Genomic DNA, 14,942 nt, shown 5'->3' with positions numbered 1-14,942 from the left:
CAGGAGTGCTTAACTTGTGCTGCAAGCCCTAATAAACCAGCTTGCAGCCCTTACTGCTGCTGCCCTTTGCAGAGTAAGAACTCCATGAGTTCATATTTTCGATAAGTTTTCTGCCTAAAGTAAAATTTATTAATGTGACACAATTAACAGTAAAGCTTTCAAATATTTCTGCTACTGTTTTGAGTAAAAAGGAAACTTTTGTGAGTCAGGAGGATAAGATTAATATATTGCTGCCATCAAGTGTGTTTCTGAGAACTTAATCAGCATGCAAGTACCCAAAGCCATGCTTCTCTTGCAGGGAACCGGCAACCCCTTCACTCCATCCCTCTTCTCATGCCACCAGTGTCGTGTCCCATACTAAAAGCAGAGTGTAAATGTAAACTTGAAGAGGGTAATTTGAAGTTTAGGGGAGCTTTTGACTGGGTGGCAGCTGCGGCTTCAAACACCTCATCTTGCAGAGAGGCAAGGTGCCTGCAGCAGCTGCTTATGATTTGTGTCTTCCCCCCCTAACAGCAGCCTGGCCTGGCAGAATGTACTTGAGACAAAATATCTGTGGGTTTAATGAGGGTGAAACTTGGCATGTGTTGCCCAGAAATGCACTGCCAGAAGTGTGAACGCTTTTCAGATGGCTAATGCAGTTAATGATCAATTGTTTCTTTCTAGATAGTATCCTTCTTTTTGTGAAGCACATTGCCCCTTGCATTAAAAAAATCTGCTCACTTTTTGTAACTGAAGACAACATGTACTGTTGCATCAGCCCAAGATTGTCCTTAGTCAGCAATTTTGATTTCTAAAACATGATTAGGAGGGCTGCTGCACAGTAAGTATTCAGTGTGATCCTTACTTGTGCTTTGGTTTAGGCTCTGGATTCTTTTAAATGGGCAAGGGAGAGGGAACTGGGTAAAAGAATGCTCTTGCCTAAGCAAGGGAACAAACTAGGAAAACAGATGGTGCTAAAAATAGTTTATTACCAAGGTCTAAATATGGCTCTGATTTTTTTTTTCACTTATAAATAATGCAGCTATAAATCCTGCTAGATATCAATAAGTATTGAATTAAATCCAAACTGCTGAGTGTTACAGAACCTTTTGGCAGCTTTCCAAACTTGGTGTTGCCCTTCATTCATAGGATCAACATTTAATTCCTTAGCAGGGGAAACCTGAAGAATTCATCCTCTTTGAATGGAAACATAGATGCAGGGAGATTGAATGAGTAGCTATAGGCTAAGGCATCCCATTGCAATGGAAGGGGAGCTGTGCTTGATGAGTTCCTGCTAGGTCGCAGCCAGGATGAATCTCCTCCTTTCTTTTCTGCAATGCATGAACAATCAAAGGCTCCTTTTTTATCTATTGTTGCCACAGAGGGCGTCCATTTAAAGTTCAAATTCCAGCAGGCTTGGGAAGAAGGAAAGGAGATAGGAGTAGGCTGGGCTGGGAGATGATAGGCAAGCATCAAAAGTGAGCTGAAGACAAGCCAGCACTTTGTCCTGTGACAGGACAGACTAGGCTGGGGGTACTTGGTTTTGAATGGATGCCTGGAAGTTTTTTGGACTAGTGAATGAAATGCTACTGAGGTAGTAGGCGCAGAGAGCATCTGGCGTTTTGCTTTCTTTGCATCAGCGGAGTGGGTCACAATGTGAAACTAGGCCTGAAATGGCATGTAATGAAGTGAGCCCTTGTGCTGGAGGTTCCCTGTGCTCTGACAGTGAGGGAGTATAAGTCCTGAGGATAGTGAAGGAAAGGAAATCTCATTAAGGATAGAGGTTTTTTCCCCCCTCCTCTGTAAATGGCACCCTGTTACAAATGTCTTTGCAAATAGCCGGAGCTTCTCAGAGCTGTTTAGCACTGTGTTGCTTTGTCATACCTGAAACTAGTTTTATATGTTTATGGTACTTTTCTGTAAGCAATGTGCTAATAAGAGGAGGAGGCAGCTTAATATCTGCTGCAGATTTGCTTTTCCTTTCTGGCAAGTTCCTGTATGTACAAGTAAGTATTGGTTGTTGAAAGAGCTAATGAGTACCAGACCAGCTGCATTTGACATTATGAGAAAAGGGGCCATCTATTAACTCTCAAGCCAGGTTTCAGCCAGCTGTGGATATTTTCTTTTTTAATTATTACTTAGCCTGTCATAAAATTGGATTATGCTGAAATTATTGGTGATGTTGTTTGGAATACAATACAATATTGAGTTAAGAGCTATGGTTCAGTGTTATATATAGGGTACTTATAGTTAATGTGCCTAAGCTGCACCAGAGGGTTTAAAGAGAGGTGAGAGCACTTTTCTCAGGTTTTACCATCTGGGTTTTGGCAGGTGGCAGGGGAATAGTTTTTTTTTTTCCTTGTTCTAAATGGCAAGAGATGGTGGCAGCAGAGGATTTGAATAGTGTTTAATCACCGATGTGGGAACTTCTTTTCAGATCTCTTAGTGAAAAATGAAATCCTAATTAAATTCTTAAAAATTTATTAGCAAATGAGTTATACCCCTCAGGTAATTTTAAGAGGGGGGGTTCTCTTAGTATTCAGCATTCTTGTAATAACATGGCAATCAAGCCAATAGATTAGTGCATCTTTATAGTACTGGATTGGAAAAACTTTTCATTCTGAAACTAGGCTTTGGTCTTCCATACTCTGAATATTATCTGCTGTGAAACTTCCCTTGTTTTTTGACAGTCAGTTTCTGACTTGATGCGTCATCTTCTGAAAGAGACCTAAATCAAATTGGTTCACCTGAGGTTTTTTTCCACAGAGATATTTATTAAAATCACTTTGAGAAGTCTTTAAGTTTAACTGTCCCTTTGTCTTTTGTTAGTCTTGCATTGCACAGATCAGTTGCTGCTGCATGTATATACTGTAGCTGTGAGGAAAAGCGAAACATCTCAGGCATGTGAAAATGAACTGATTTGAATTTATGTAGATCAATTAGTGATGTGAATTTGTTCTTCCATTAGGATGGGAAGTACACACTTGTTTACATGCTCATTTTCAGGTGTATACAAACTGAAGAGAAGTTCGTGGTGGTTCTTTTAAGATGCTGTTAGATGCAGCTTTTAATGGAGTACAGTTATAAGCAGATGTCTTCTGCGTAAGTGATCTGGGAGGTGATGGCTGCAATAATCAAATAGCTGTGCTAATGATGACATGTGCTTCTGTAATAAAACTTAAGTATTACTAGAAACTGAATTTTAAATAAATGAGACTTCTGACAAGTTTCCCGATTTCAGTTTACGTTATAGTAGTAACCATGTGACTAAAACTTCAAAGGCTTTTATGGTATGCTAGGAAGCTTGCAAATTTGGTAATATAAACAAAATTCAGTCTTTAAAACAAAGCGTGTGTAATACTTGAATATATAGCTTTTTTCATGCAAACTCTGATTTTTTTGTTACAAGACAGAGGAAAACTGAAGTTGGCCATACAATGAAAAGCCGAGCTCCATTTTAGTGTTATCACAATGTTTTAGGGTTTTGAATGCTGACTGTCTTACGCAGAAGTTGCTTGTGCTCTGCTTCTCTTCTGACTTGGTATGATGTATTTTAAAACATATTGTTGTTTTTCAGTGTAGCTCAAGGATAAAGGACCACATATGTGATTTCCTGACTCAACCTTTTTAAAAAAACATATTGAGTATCAACTGCTGAAGTGTTGTCAGCTTTGGTATTTGAACCAATAAACAAACTTGTCCAAATTGTATTTATCAAACAAATTTTAGCACAACTTGACTTAGTATTAAAAATATATAGCAGGGTTGCCACTTGATGTCAAGAACACTTCCTGACCAACATAGTTTCAGAAATATTCAAAATGGTCCAAAATCAGATACTAAGCTGGAAAAGCAGTATATGTGTCAGAGATTGAAGGTGAACAGTGCTAATTCTGTTCTTTCTAAACAAATGTGTTGTGTTCAACTTGTCTCTGGAAATAATTAGTGGCGAGAGTCCACCTACAGTTTGAATTAATGCTCCTACAAGAATTTATTGTTAAATTGTGGTTTTTGCATTGAGTTGAGCAAAAGATTCATAACAGCACTTGTACTTTGTCCGCATGTGTATATACCCATGCGTGCCTGTGTGCACTTGTATAACAAGATCTTAAGGCTTTGTTTTGGACAAGTATTTCTGTAGTGGAAAATTGGTCCAAAGAAGGGGGAACTGTTCCCAAGCTGAGGTCGTGTTTCCCTTTCGCTCCCATCCCCCATCCCTGGCAGAAGTGAACTTTATGGCCCAATTATAGAATCCCTTAAAATGCTAGTTATGATGGAGTGCCAGCATAACCCAATAATATAGGTGAGGCTGACATCTGTCAGTAACTAATGAGGGCAGCCTTAGAATCAGGATTTGGAGTTTACTTCTCTAATTTCTGAGAAATTTGACCCATCGTATCAATTTAATATTTGACCTGAGGATAAAAAAAAGAACATGCTGGAACTTTAAGAAGTTGGTATATGGGTGTACTCTGCAAAAATCAGTGCATATGCGATTCAGTTGTGAAAGTAATTGTTTGCAGCTCATAGCAAAGTCATGAAGGAATAAGTCCTTGGCTAAACTGCTCAGGAATAGAAGTTCTCTATAAAAATAGATGACACATAAATGGCAGGAAATGAAGCCAGTATGGTCATGTTTTGAAGCCACAAGGGTCAAATCCTGTCCTGTGTTACTCTGGTGCATAATCAGTCAACTTAAACCCTGTTACTTGAGAATAGAGTTGGCTTGGTAAAGTGTACTTAAAAAATGTGACTAAAACTAAAATGTGACTGATTATTAGGAGTTTTGTGGAAGCACAGCTACAACTTCTCTTCTTGTTTGAATGCATTTAGTTAGAAATCTAGAAACCTAGTAAAACTCCTGCGTTTGGAGGTAACTTTCTTTACATTTTAGAGCTGATTGTAGTATGCAAGTCTGCTAATTTGCCTGTTAGGAATAATACATTAGAAGGCTTTAGCAACCCAGGGTGGTCTTTGGGTTTGGGTCCTGAGTGCTGAATACTGAGAGATGTTACTGCAGTCGTGATCTTGTTAGGCAGTTTTCTTATACTGCTCATTTTGAGCAACTGTGAAGTATGTTAGTCTATGTCTATGTGAAAGGATGTGTGTGTAGCTCATGTTAATGATGTGAGTGTGCTTCCTTATTTCCCAGGCTAAAACGCAAAAATCTAGATGCATCTTTCTAAAATCTGTATGAATTAGACATTAAACAAACTGCAAAAATAATTTCTTCATACTAATAATGAAGATCGTAATATGCACTATGTTGTTTCTTGTTTCTTTTCTGAAAGGAAAGGTTAAACTTCTTGAATGGGAAAAGATGGAACTACTCTGGTAAAACATGAATTATTTCTGTTGGGAGAGAGCACGTGCTTACATTGTTTCCTTCTGTGCCCTTCTACTACAAAACAGATGTGTTCATCTCTGTATGACCACAAATGGTGCAGCTGTTTGTTCATCACACCATCACTCATTAATGCAGTTGGCTAATGTGATTTTGCCAGACTGAAGCCTCTCAAGCTTGTCCAGCTCAAGCACAGTAGAGGCCCAGTTCCACGTTGTCCAGCTCTTCAGTTTATCCATAAGGTGGATCAATCCATTATCCATATTAGAGATGTGCTTAGGGTCAAGCAGGGAGTAGGAAAATAACTAGATGAAGGTATGCAAACACAGTTGTTTCCCTTAAGGCAGAGCAATTGCTTTGGTCCTGCAAGAGACCCCAGACTGCAACTGCTACCTAAGCAAGAACAGAGCTAGAACCCATCTTCCAGACCATTCTTCCTGCTATTTCAGTGCTCTTTTGAGTATTTTTTTTGTGGTGCTGCTTTCCCTTTGAGGAAGCCTCTGTTCTAATGCATCAGTGCATTTTGAATGAACACTGCTGCTAGTAGTCGTCTTGTTTGGTTTAATCTTCTTTTTCCCTGGCCAAAGTCTTGTACTGTATTATTCAGCTGAACAAAGCAAATGTCATTATGTTCCACTTTGTTTGACACTATATTGATTATCAGCCAATTCAGAACAGTTAAATATACTCTGAGCCTCTTCTGTTAATGGAATAATTCATAGCATGTGTAGGTATTTATGCTTGCTGGACTGTTACTAAGAATAGTTGAAACTTTTTCTACCTAATTACATGCAGGTAAAATATGTAGGCCTGATGTTTGTGGAATGTAATTCTACATTCTTATAATAAAATATTGCCTGATTTATATGTACTCAATCAGGAAAGGTAAAAGGTTGCAGTTTGCAAATTCACTGAATCAGAAAATGTAAGACACTAACATCTTAAAATTCCATACTGTAAACTTTTTAAAATGCAGTTTAATGTTGGCCTGGGTTTTATATAAGGGGAAAATTGCCGTATTTGTTCACTTCCTTCATAGTAGTATTGCTGTGGAATCTTATTCTTGACTGTATTACATTAACTACTGCATTAACTCACTTGGCTTCCAATTTGTCTATAAAAACGAACAAAAAAGTTAACCTCTGTGATGAATGGTCCTGAACTGGTAGAAACTGTGAAATCCCAGCACCTGAGTTTCCTGTAAGCGTATGTTAGCTCTGTACTAAACTGTCCCTATCGGACCAAAATTTAGTTTAGAAAGGAATAAATAAAAAACAGCAGTAGTGTGTTGTCTGCTTAAATTCAGTTTAGAGAAACACCTTTAGACTGACAAACTCTTTAATTTACAAAGATCACCTAAACAACTGAAAAATCCACAGGCCTCCTCAGTTGTTTAGATGATCTTTGCAAACCACTACAGTGAAAAGATGCGGAGAGGATATTTAGTTTGAATGTAAAATTTGATTTCTATGTGGAGTGCCTATCATGAATAACTTATATGTCAAACTTGGGGGCAAGGGTGAAGCAGGTGTTCAGGTTGAACTTAATCTGTGGTAGTTGTAATCCCTGCCATGGGATCTGCCATGCCTGTGATGTCACATGTGGCTATCTGGAATTTGGTGTGGTAGCAATGATTTGAATTGGGTCTTACAAAGTTTCCTAGCTAAACAAGTAGGCTGCTGTATGGGTCTGGAGATTGCAGTGCATGAGTCTGTTCCTGGAATCTCCCCACTGGTATGAGTGACCAATATGTGTGGACTGCAGTGGTGCTCAGGCAGAGAACTGGACCCCCAGTCCTCTCCACTCTTTGTGCATTTTGTTTTTCTCATTTGTAGACCTTTAACTATTCCAGTGGTTTCTGTCGGTTATCTCACATGATGAACAGCCTTGTATTCCTGCATATGTGGGTATAGACAAATTCAGCATTTCACTTAAATATTTCTATTTCATTAAGCCATAGTATTTTTTCAACTACTAGCACTAAATAAAAAACAAAGTCAAATCACAAGTTCTTACAGCTCATAAACAAAATTTATAAGGATACTGTGGCACAATTCAAAATATAAGCATAAAAATCTAGGCCAATAAATAGATCAACTTTCATGGTAGACTACACCAGAAAACTGCATGCTTAAATCTAGAACAGTCTGGCTAGTGGAAGATGAAAGCCTGTTACTTCATGATGCTGTTTAGCATCTGATGTCAAATGAGTTGATGTTACTTTACTTGTCTTCCTGGGCACCTACATCTAAAAAATTAAAATAACCTTTGAAGATACAGCAGAGACAAAGTACTGAACAACTTTTGTTTCTAGTTGTAGCCATATTGCTGCATGTCAGCTTGTATTGATTTTTAACTAGGTCTTTGGCTTTTCAAGTAGGATTTACCTTATTTGACTATCTTTTGCAGGAGTAACTTTATCTCTGATGTAAGGAATGGTTATTATAGTTAAGTGTCTAATTACATGACACAATGGTGGAGGTTGCTCTCTCTCTTCCTGTCCAGTATTCCATGGCTTTTTGTGTCCTAGTTATAGATGATGAAATAAGCATTGCATTTTTGAATATAAAAATACATGTCAAATTTCCAGGAAAATGAGGGGGATAACTGCAGAGCTACAAAAAGTGAACAGCATGTTTGGTTCCCAAAGTGAATTTGATCAGAGACTAGATTTTGCTCATGAGGATGTCAGGAATTTTCTAGGGATTTGATTCTGTTTCCACAAAATAAAATAATAGAAATGTTTTTAAATACTTGGTTTGTAGCTCAATGCAAGAAAAAAGACTTCTTTTTTGTTTTATTTCAAATGCACAGTTTAAACATATGCAATGGTTTTTGACCTGAAGTATTTTTTAGACATTTCAGTTTAAAAACTTAAAGTAATCATGTACCTTTGATTTCTCGTGGGAGCAGAGAGAAATTCCTTCCGAGTTAACTTTGCTTTTTAACTTTTAGAGTGTATTAGCAAGCCTCAAGCATATAGACATTATGAAGAATAATATATTCTTTTCCTCCTGTCAGCACTACTTCGTACTGTTGAAGCAGTATTGCTTCTCAACTGCACGCTTCTTAAAGCTAAGGTTATCTGTGAACGCTGAAGTGTTCACAAAATGCTCAGAGCTCTTCAAGACAGAAAAGACAGTCAAACATCAGGAGCTTTACTCCACAGAAAGGTTAAGTTTGTTACATAAACATAGCATTTTTCTTATTATTTTTCACTTTATGCCTAGTAGAAGATGCAAGGATTAGGACTGTGGTGGTATATTTTTTTAATCTGTACAACCAGCTGACATTTCTAATGATTTACAATAAACACTGTACCTGTCTCCAACTTGAATTGTCACAGGTAATGATATTAATGCAAGTAATTAGGTGCATGAAGTGAAAATTCAGTTTACGGGGAGGGACACTGACATCTATTTGTGGTAGGATGTGATGTCAGGTGATGGTGTGTTCAGAAGGCAGTTTTCAACATGATTCAGCTAGCTGCTTATGAGCAATCTTTCATGACAGTTTTTTATAATTTAAAGTCCTTAAGTCACCCTCTTAGCTTCATTAAATGAAGTCTCTTCAGGGTAGTATCTTGTACCATGGTTGGACTTCATTATTGTGGAGGCCAAACTGTAACCTCTTCGGGTATAGGGTAGTGTCTGAGATAGGAACACATCATGCTGTACGTGGTGCTTCTGATCTAAAATGTAACTGTGGCGTGAGTTACCAACAGTAAAGGCGTTTGGTCTTGAGCCATTCTGACTGATCTATAGGAAACTTAAGTCCAGGAAGTGAAATAAGGACTTGTGAAGCCCTCAAAGGGAGAAATGTAGCCCATCTAACTTACTCCATTGACTTGTTCCATCTCCATCCACTGGCTAGGTACAGGGTAGTAACAGAAAAAGCCATGTGTTGCTCCATGCTCAGGCTGCCTCTTCAGTGTTTTATGCTTGGATTGGTTGCTGATATTCCAGGATCTCCTAATTGTGAGGACTGCTGCATCACCCACATCTTTCATATGCCTGGTAGAGACCTTGACAGTCAAGAAACCCTATGTGCCCGTATCTTTTAAAGCAGTATCTCTTGGTTTGCAATCATAGGCAAAAGTCTCAGGATGGGACAGAAAGCAAACCAGATAACTAGTCTAATTAGTCTGAATTTCCTCTCTTCCTAAGCCTATGGCTTTAGGGAGCAGCCCATCCTCTTGCGATGACTAGTGCTGCGAAGCAGTCGGATGGGCTTAGGGCTTCTGGTAGTTTCAGGCTTCCTCTGCTCTTTGCTTTGTGCCAGCTGCTGCAGCTGCACCTCTTCAGAGCAGCTGTATCTTCCACCCCCATTCAAAACTGAGGGGGAAATGGGTGGACTTGGTGTATGATGGGGGCATGGGGAAGAAGCATGAGAACTGCTGCTCCCATTATACACTAGGTTTTCATGCACATAAATGTCTTATTTTTCCCTTGACTACTGTAGCAAATGCTCTAGTTTTGTTAGTAAAACAAAAACAACCTTTTTATTGCTTTTTATATTTGGAAAGTGATGTATTATGGGTTTCTGAACTGGAGGTTTAGTAAAGAGTACAGACATTAGCTTCCTTTCAAGCTGCTCTGGGCCCTTCTTGTTTGCTTTGTATGGCAAGGGTCTAGAGAGATTTCTTTTATTTCCTTCCCCGCCATTGTTTTCGGTACAAAGTTTTTTTCTTAATATTCAGACATTTTATCGCCTCACTTCTTTTAAAACTCTGAGTTTCTTTTTTCTTTTTTTTTTTCTATCACACAAAAGAATACTTTTAGCTGATTGAGTTCTATCCATTGCCAACTGTGGACTCTTTTGTCTTGTTAGTCCAGCATCCTTTATAAAATGAGGACCATTGAGCAAGTACTCGCAGGCTCCCCACTGAGCACAATTGTGCTTGAAAGGTGTGGTACTGTACCAGTGTAACATGTAAAGCTGCAGTTCAGAGGGCTGGAATGCATTGCAATTTCTACCTTTTGCTTTGTGAAAGTGGGATTGTGCTGTGAGATAATAAATCCACCTATTTTTAGTTCGGTGAGGTTGTGACAAGTGGGTGAACAAAGAACCAGTTGAATGCACTTGCTGTTGTGTTGAAACCGGCTAAAAGTTCCCATTCAAGTGGTTTCAGCACAGTACAGCTAGCAGGCAATTTTCCATTTATGTACACAAACCTTCTAGAAAGACAGCTGTGTGGTTGGATTAATTTCTAGCAGTAAATTGAATAAAAGATATTTTGAAGGGGGACTCGGGAATTCCTTTCTAAAACATTGAAAGCAGAACTTTCAAAGCTTTCCTTTGTTTGATCCCTTTCCTTCCCAGTGCCTACTGTAAGATTTAAAGAACTGAAAATATTGTCCCCTATATGGAGATACACAACAGGAAATGTGTTCTTTTTCAAAGCAATGAGATAGAATTAGGATTAAAATATCCTTTCACACTTTCTGCTTCAAAAATATACTGTTTTGCTTTTAAGTAAATATGAGAGAAATTCACACCTCTTAGTCATGAAAAGGAGCTTAAATGTGTGTACTTGAATTAGCTGTAAGTGAGCTATATAGAAATGTTTTGAAAACACAATGTATTTTATACCAAAACTGTTTTCCTAAGGGAGTGAAATTTGGAAATAGAAAGCTTTTTGCTCAGGCAAGGTTATCAATCTTGTTAATGTTAGTCACATGCAAAATTGGACGTGGGTTTTAACTGTAGCTAACAAAGACTGTGGTGAATTCCTAGTGACAGAACTATGGTCAAGTCATTTTTTTTTCTGAAAATTGATTTTTGGATGCAGGTCTTGGAGTTGTGTAAATTGGCTCCTGAATGAAGTCTTGTTTGTGTCTGTCCAAGCAAACTTATCCCTTATAGTTCTTTCTGCCCTGAAACCTATGACTTGTTAACCAGTCATCTAATATATATTATAAGGTATGAAAGTTGTTTGAGCAAAAACAACTGTGTGCAATACAGGCATAACAAACCTGATCAGTAGTGAAGAGTGTTGGACTGAAGTGTTTTCACGTGGTGCAGCCTTGGGAATACTGCTGCAGTGTCTGTCTTATGGAGAAATACCAACAATGGTGAACCACCATCCCATACCGGTACTGCTGTTCACTCCTCAGGCTAGCTGTGCTATGATTGAGCTCCAGAACTCAAGTGTCTTGCTTTTTACCTTTACCCAAGCTTTCCCTCAAATGAACTTTCTCTGTAGGTTTGATGTAGGGATATCCAAGGAACTGTATGAACTTGTAGAGTGGCAGTGGACTTGTCTGCAAGATGTTCCACATGTAACATTGACCCTAAGGGATCAGGCAAATCACTTCATCTCAGTGAGGTTTCCTTACTCTTCTCTCCTCCTGTATACAGGCAAGGCTGACTAACTCAGATTTCTTCTGAATTTGTGAAGTTTTGTTTAAAAAACACCCAAAGATACTCATAAACAGCTCCTGTGGCTGCTGACGTGCATTGCTGAAGTGAAAAGATTATCCAGTGCTCTGGAAGAGCATCTGGAATAAAGCACACTGGGAATGTTGCAATGTTCCTAATGTTCCTATTTCATCTGAATATATCAACAAATATAAAATACCTAAGAAATGACAAATTGGAGGAGGAAGCTGAAAATGGGTGTGAAAGTTGGTCTTGTTCCCCATGGATCTACTTGTAATAAAGCAATTGCCCTGTGCATGAGAGACTGGAGTCACTTAACCAGTAAGATATTGAAAGGTAGCACAACTTTATTCTGCTGGATCTTAACACCTCTGAGAGGAGACCTGACTTATTTCACCCTCCTCTCACTGTGTGCTTGTATGAGGTGAAATTTAGAAGTTTTTCACTTACTAAAATCTTAAGTTCTGGTGTCTGTGTAGTTCTGTTTTTCTTGAAATGCTGCTTCTGGATTCTAGTCAAGGATTCCTTACATGAGGAATTTAGGCATTTTATTTCCTTATCTGAGGGACAGAGGTAGCACATGTACTGAAGTTTTTTTTTTTTCCCTTTGTCTAAATAAAGGTGAGTGCCCCTCTGGTTTTAATATACTTTTCATTTAAACGGAATAATTCAAATTCCTGAGGTCTTGTTCAAATGGTACCCAAATGTAAGAGAAACTAAGATGACTCTAGAGCAAGATGCTTCCAGTAGAAGCTTGGTTTTCTCCTGTTTTGAGGTTACCCATATGTGCCAGTTACCTTGCAGACTCTTGTGAGGTGATGCCTAAGGGCATGTTGTCTTCAGGCTTGGGAACTTGGGGAAATTAATTGTTGACTAGGCTACAGTGTGGCTGACCTAAATGTTATATTCTGGATTGCCACAAAGCTAATACATCAAACTGGGCGCCTATAGTTCCTCATTTAGTTGTCTAAAGCTAGGATTTTGGATCTTTCTGCATTAAAAAGGAGATTGGTAGTTTTTCTCATTAATGGGAATCTGCAAGGGCAAAATATCTGTGCAAAACCAGATTGCCTAGTAAGTAAATTCAAACACTTTAAACATGTGGAACTCTGATGTTGCATACGTTCAAGAACTTAAGAAATTTATTCCTCTCCTCCTGTACAGTCATGTTTAATATATTCCTGATTTTTTTTTTAATTGCAGACTTTAAAAAATTCCAAAAGTCTTTGCTCCCTTGACTATGAAGATGATGATGATGACACACAAATGAAGACAATTGTGTCATCTCCATGTGACTCAAATGATCTTATGAACATCATCACCCCTGGTTCCAGTCCGATGAAAGAACAGCTGGATGAAGTAAGGCATCATGGGTCATGCCAAGGTAGCTTCAAAACCAGGGATTATAAGAAAGCAGCTGCAGTATGTGAAAGTGATGAGGACACAAGTGATTGTGAGAGCACCGAAGAAGGCATCTTTCCTCTAGACTGTGGGGACTTGGACCTAGAGCAGATTGAAAACAACTGAGACTCAAAGTTGTGTGCTAGAATCAGAGTTGTTCTAAATTAAAATGATAGAGGATTACCTTTGCCATGCATAATCCATGTCCCTGACTCTCTGTATTGCCTATCTTGGGCCTGTGTTAGAAGAAATGTTTCAGGTGGGGGAAAAATGTGAACCATTGTTACCTGTTTAGTCTATTGATCAATATGTGGATGACAACAAAAAAGTAGGAGGTTAAATGTTATTTTGAACATTAAGGAATAATTTTGATTAAAAATTTCCTAACAGATATTTTGCATTTTTATGGCTTTTACAGTTCTGGAGAAAAAGCATCTCTATTTTGAAATGAATTTTCAGAAGGGCATTCTATAAAACTAAATCTGTCTACAGTGATTCTGGTGCGGGTATTGTTGCTTTTGTTAAAGAGCTTAATGTGAAAAGTGAATTGCATAATGAAATTGATAATAAACCTTCAGATAGAACTCTTAAATATCTGGTTGGCAACTGGTCCAAAATAGTTAACTGCCATCTTTGACAGTGTCTGGTTAAAAAAAACCTTCATAACATGTACAAATGTTCTTTTCATACATTCAGGACTTTTTGATCAAAATATGGTAGTGACCTTAAAGGTTAACATTTTCCATTATTTTACTACTTGAATTGTTTTCTAGCCTGAAGCAATGCTAACTTAGGTGGGATAAACCTGCAAGTAGCTGCCCACCTACTTGGTCATTATGTTTTCTGTGGTTCAAAAGAATGTACAACAAGAGCACTTGAACTTTTAGACAGGGACTTTGTAATGATCAATTCCCCAGGAGGTGATCCCTTCAGCAATACTAGAAGGAAAATAGTCCTTGAATTAAATAAAATGACATTTTGCTTTGCACTTGTGTCTGCTTGTGAATTTGACTAGTGGAAAATGTGTAGTCTGTGGCAGATACTGTAATATGCTACTTATGTGTAGAATTGGGTGGAGGAGGAGGGCAGATTTCTGGTCATCTGAGAAGAAAGTGACATCAAGTTAGTCTGGGGAGCTGGGGAGTAACAGATGCCAGATACCAATAGTGTGTCTCAGTGATTACATAGTCTAATCATCTCAAATGTAATACTGTATTCATTGCAGACTATTGCAACACATACTTATTTTGTTAGTTCAGCTACAATAAGGATTTTCCTGAACAAGGGGGAAATTAATCTTGAAATGGTTTTAAATTGGATAGAAATGAGGAAGCTTAGATTATGGCATTTCAGTGCATCATGTTAGTGAGCTTAAATGAGCCAACTCCTACTGTAACTTGTGCCATAAAACCAAAATACAGCAACGTATTTCAAGTCAGCTAATGGAATGCGATTTAAAAAAAAAAATACCTTGAGGCATATGACAAAGGCTGGAGCAAGGTATGACAGAGGCTCCAGCCTTGTGATTAGGGTCAGCCTTTGATCTGATAAAGAGAAATTGATAAAGAGAATTGGCCTTTAATTACTGAACTAGCTTACATACTTCAATATCTATACAAAATTTTAAAAGTTTGGGTAGCCATTAAGAAGCTCTAAATTCTTTTCTTTTACAACTATGAGGGGCAATGATTTGTGGTATTGATACTGGTAATATGTGTAATAAGGTGCAAGAACACTGTTGGGCTCTTGATATGTTAATATATGTTGTATGTGAGAAAGTGACACTGATCACTGTTGACAAAAATCATTCTTTTTCTAGATGAGTAAATAAAGGAGT

The 14,942-nt window shown here is 38.1% G+C and overlaps 1 protein-coding gene across 6 annotated transcripts in view; it reads left to right on the top strand.

Annotated features, from left to right (window-relative positions):
• FAM53A (family with sequence similarity 53 member A) overlaps positions 1 to 14,093 on the top strand; it is a 72,814-nt gene extending 58,721 nt beyond the window's left edge. For all 6 annotated transcript variants that reach the window (XM_074821914.1, XM_074821909.1, XM_074821910.1 and 3 more), the window contains exon 5: positions 12,908 to 14,093. In XM_074821914.1, coding sequence (XP_074678015.1) covers positions 12,908 to 13,231 — 324 coding nt within the window. In that variant the 3' untranslated portion in view covers positions 13,232 to 14,093. The remainder of the gene's footprint in view (positions 1 to 12,907) is intronic.
• The last annotated feature ends 849 nt before the right edge of the window (positions 14,094 to 14,942 follow it).

Source organism: Strix aluco, chromosome 4, assembly GCF_031877795.1.
Source record: "Strix aluco isolate bStrAlu1 chromosome 4, bStrAlu1.hap1, whole genome shotgun sequence".
NCBI classification, from domain to species: Eukaryota; Metazoa; Chordata; class Aves; order Strigiformes; family Strigidae; genus Strix; species Strix aluco.
Note: the sequence above shows the minus strand (reverse complement) of the source record. Positions and strands in the feature narration are given on the sequence as shown.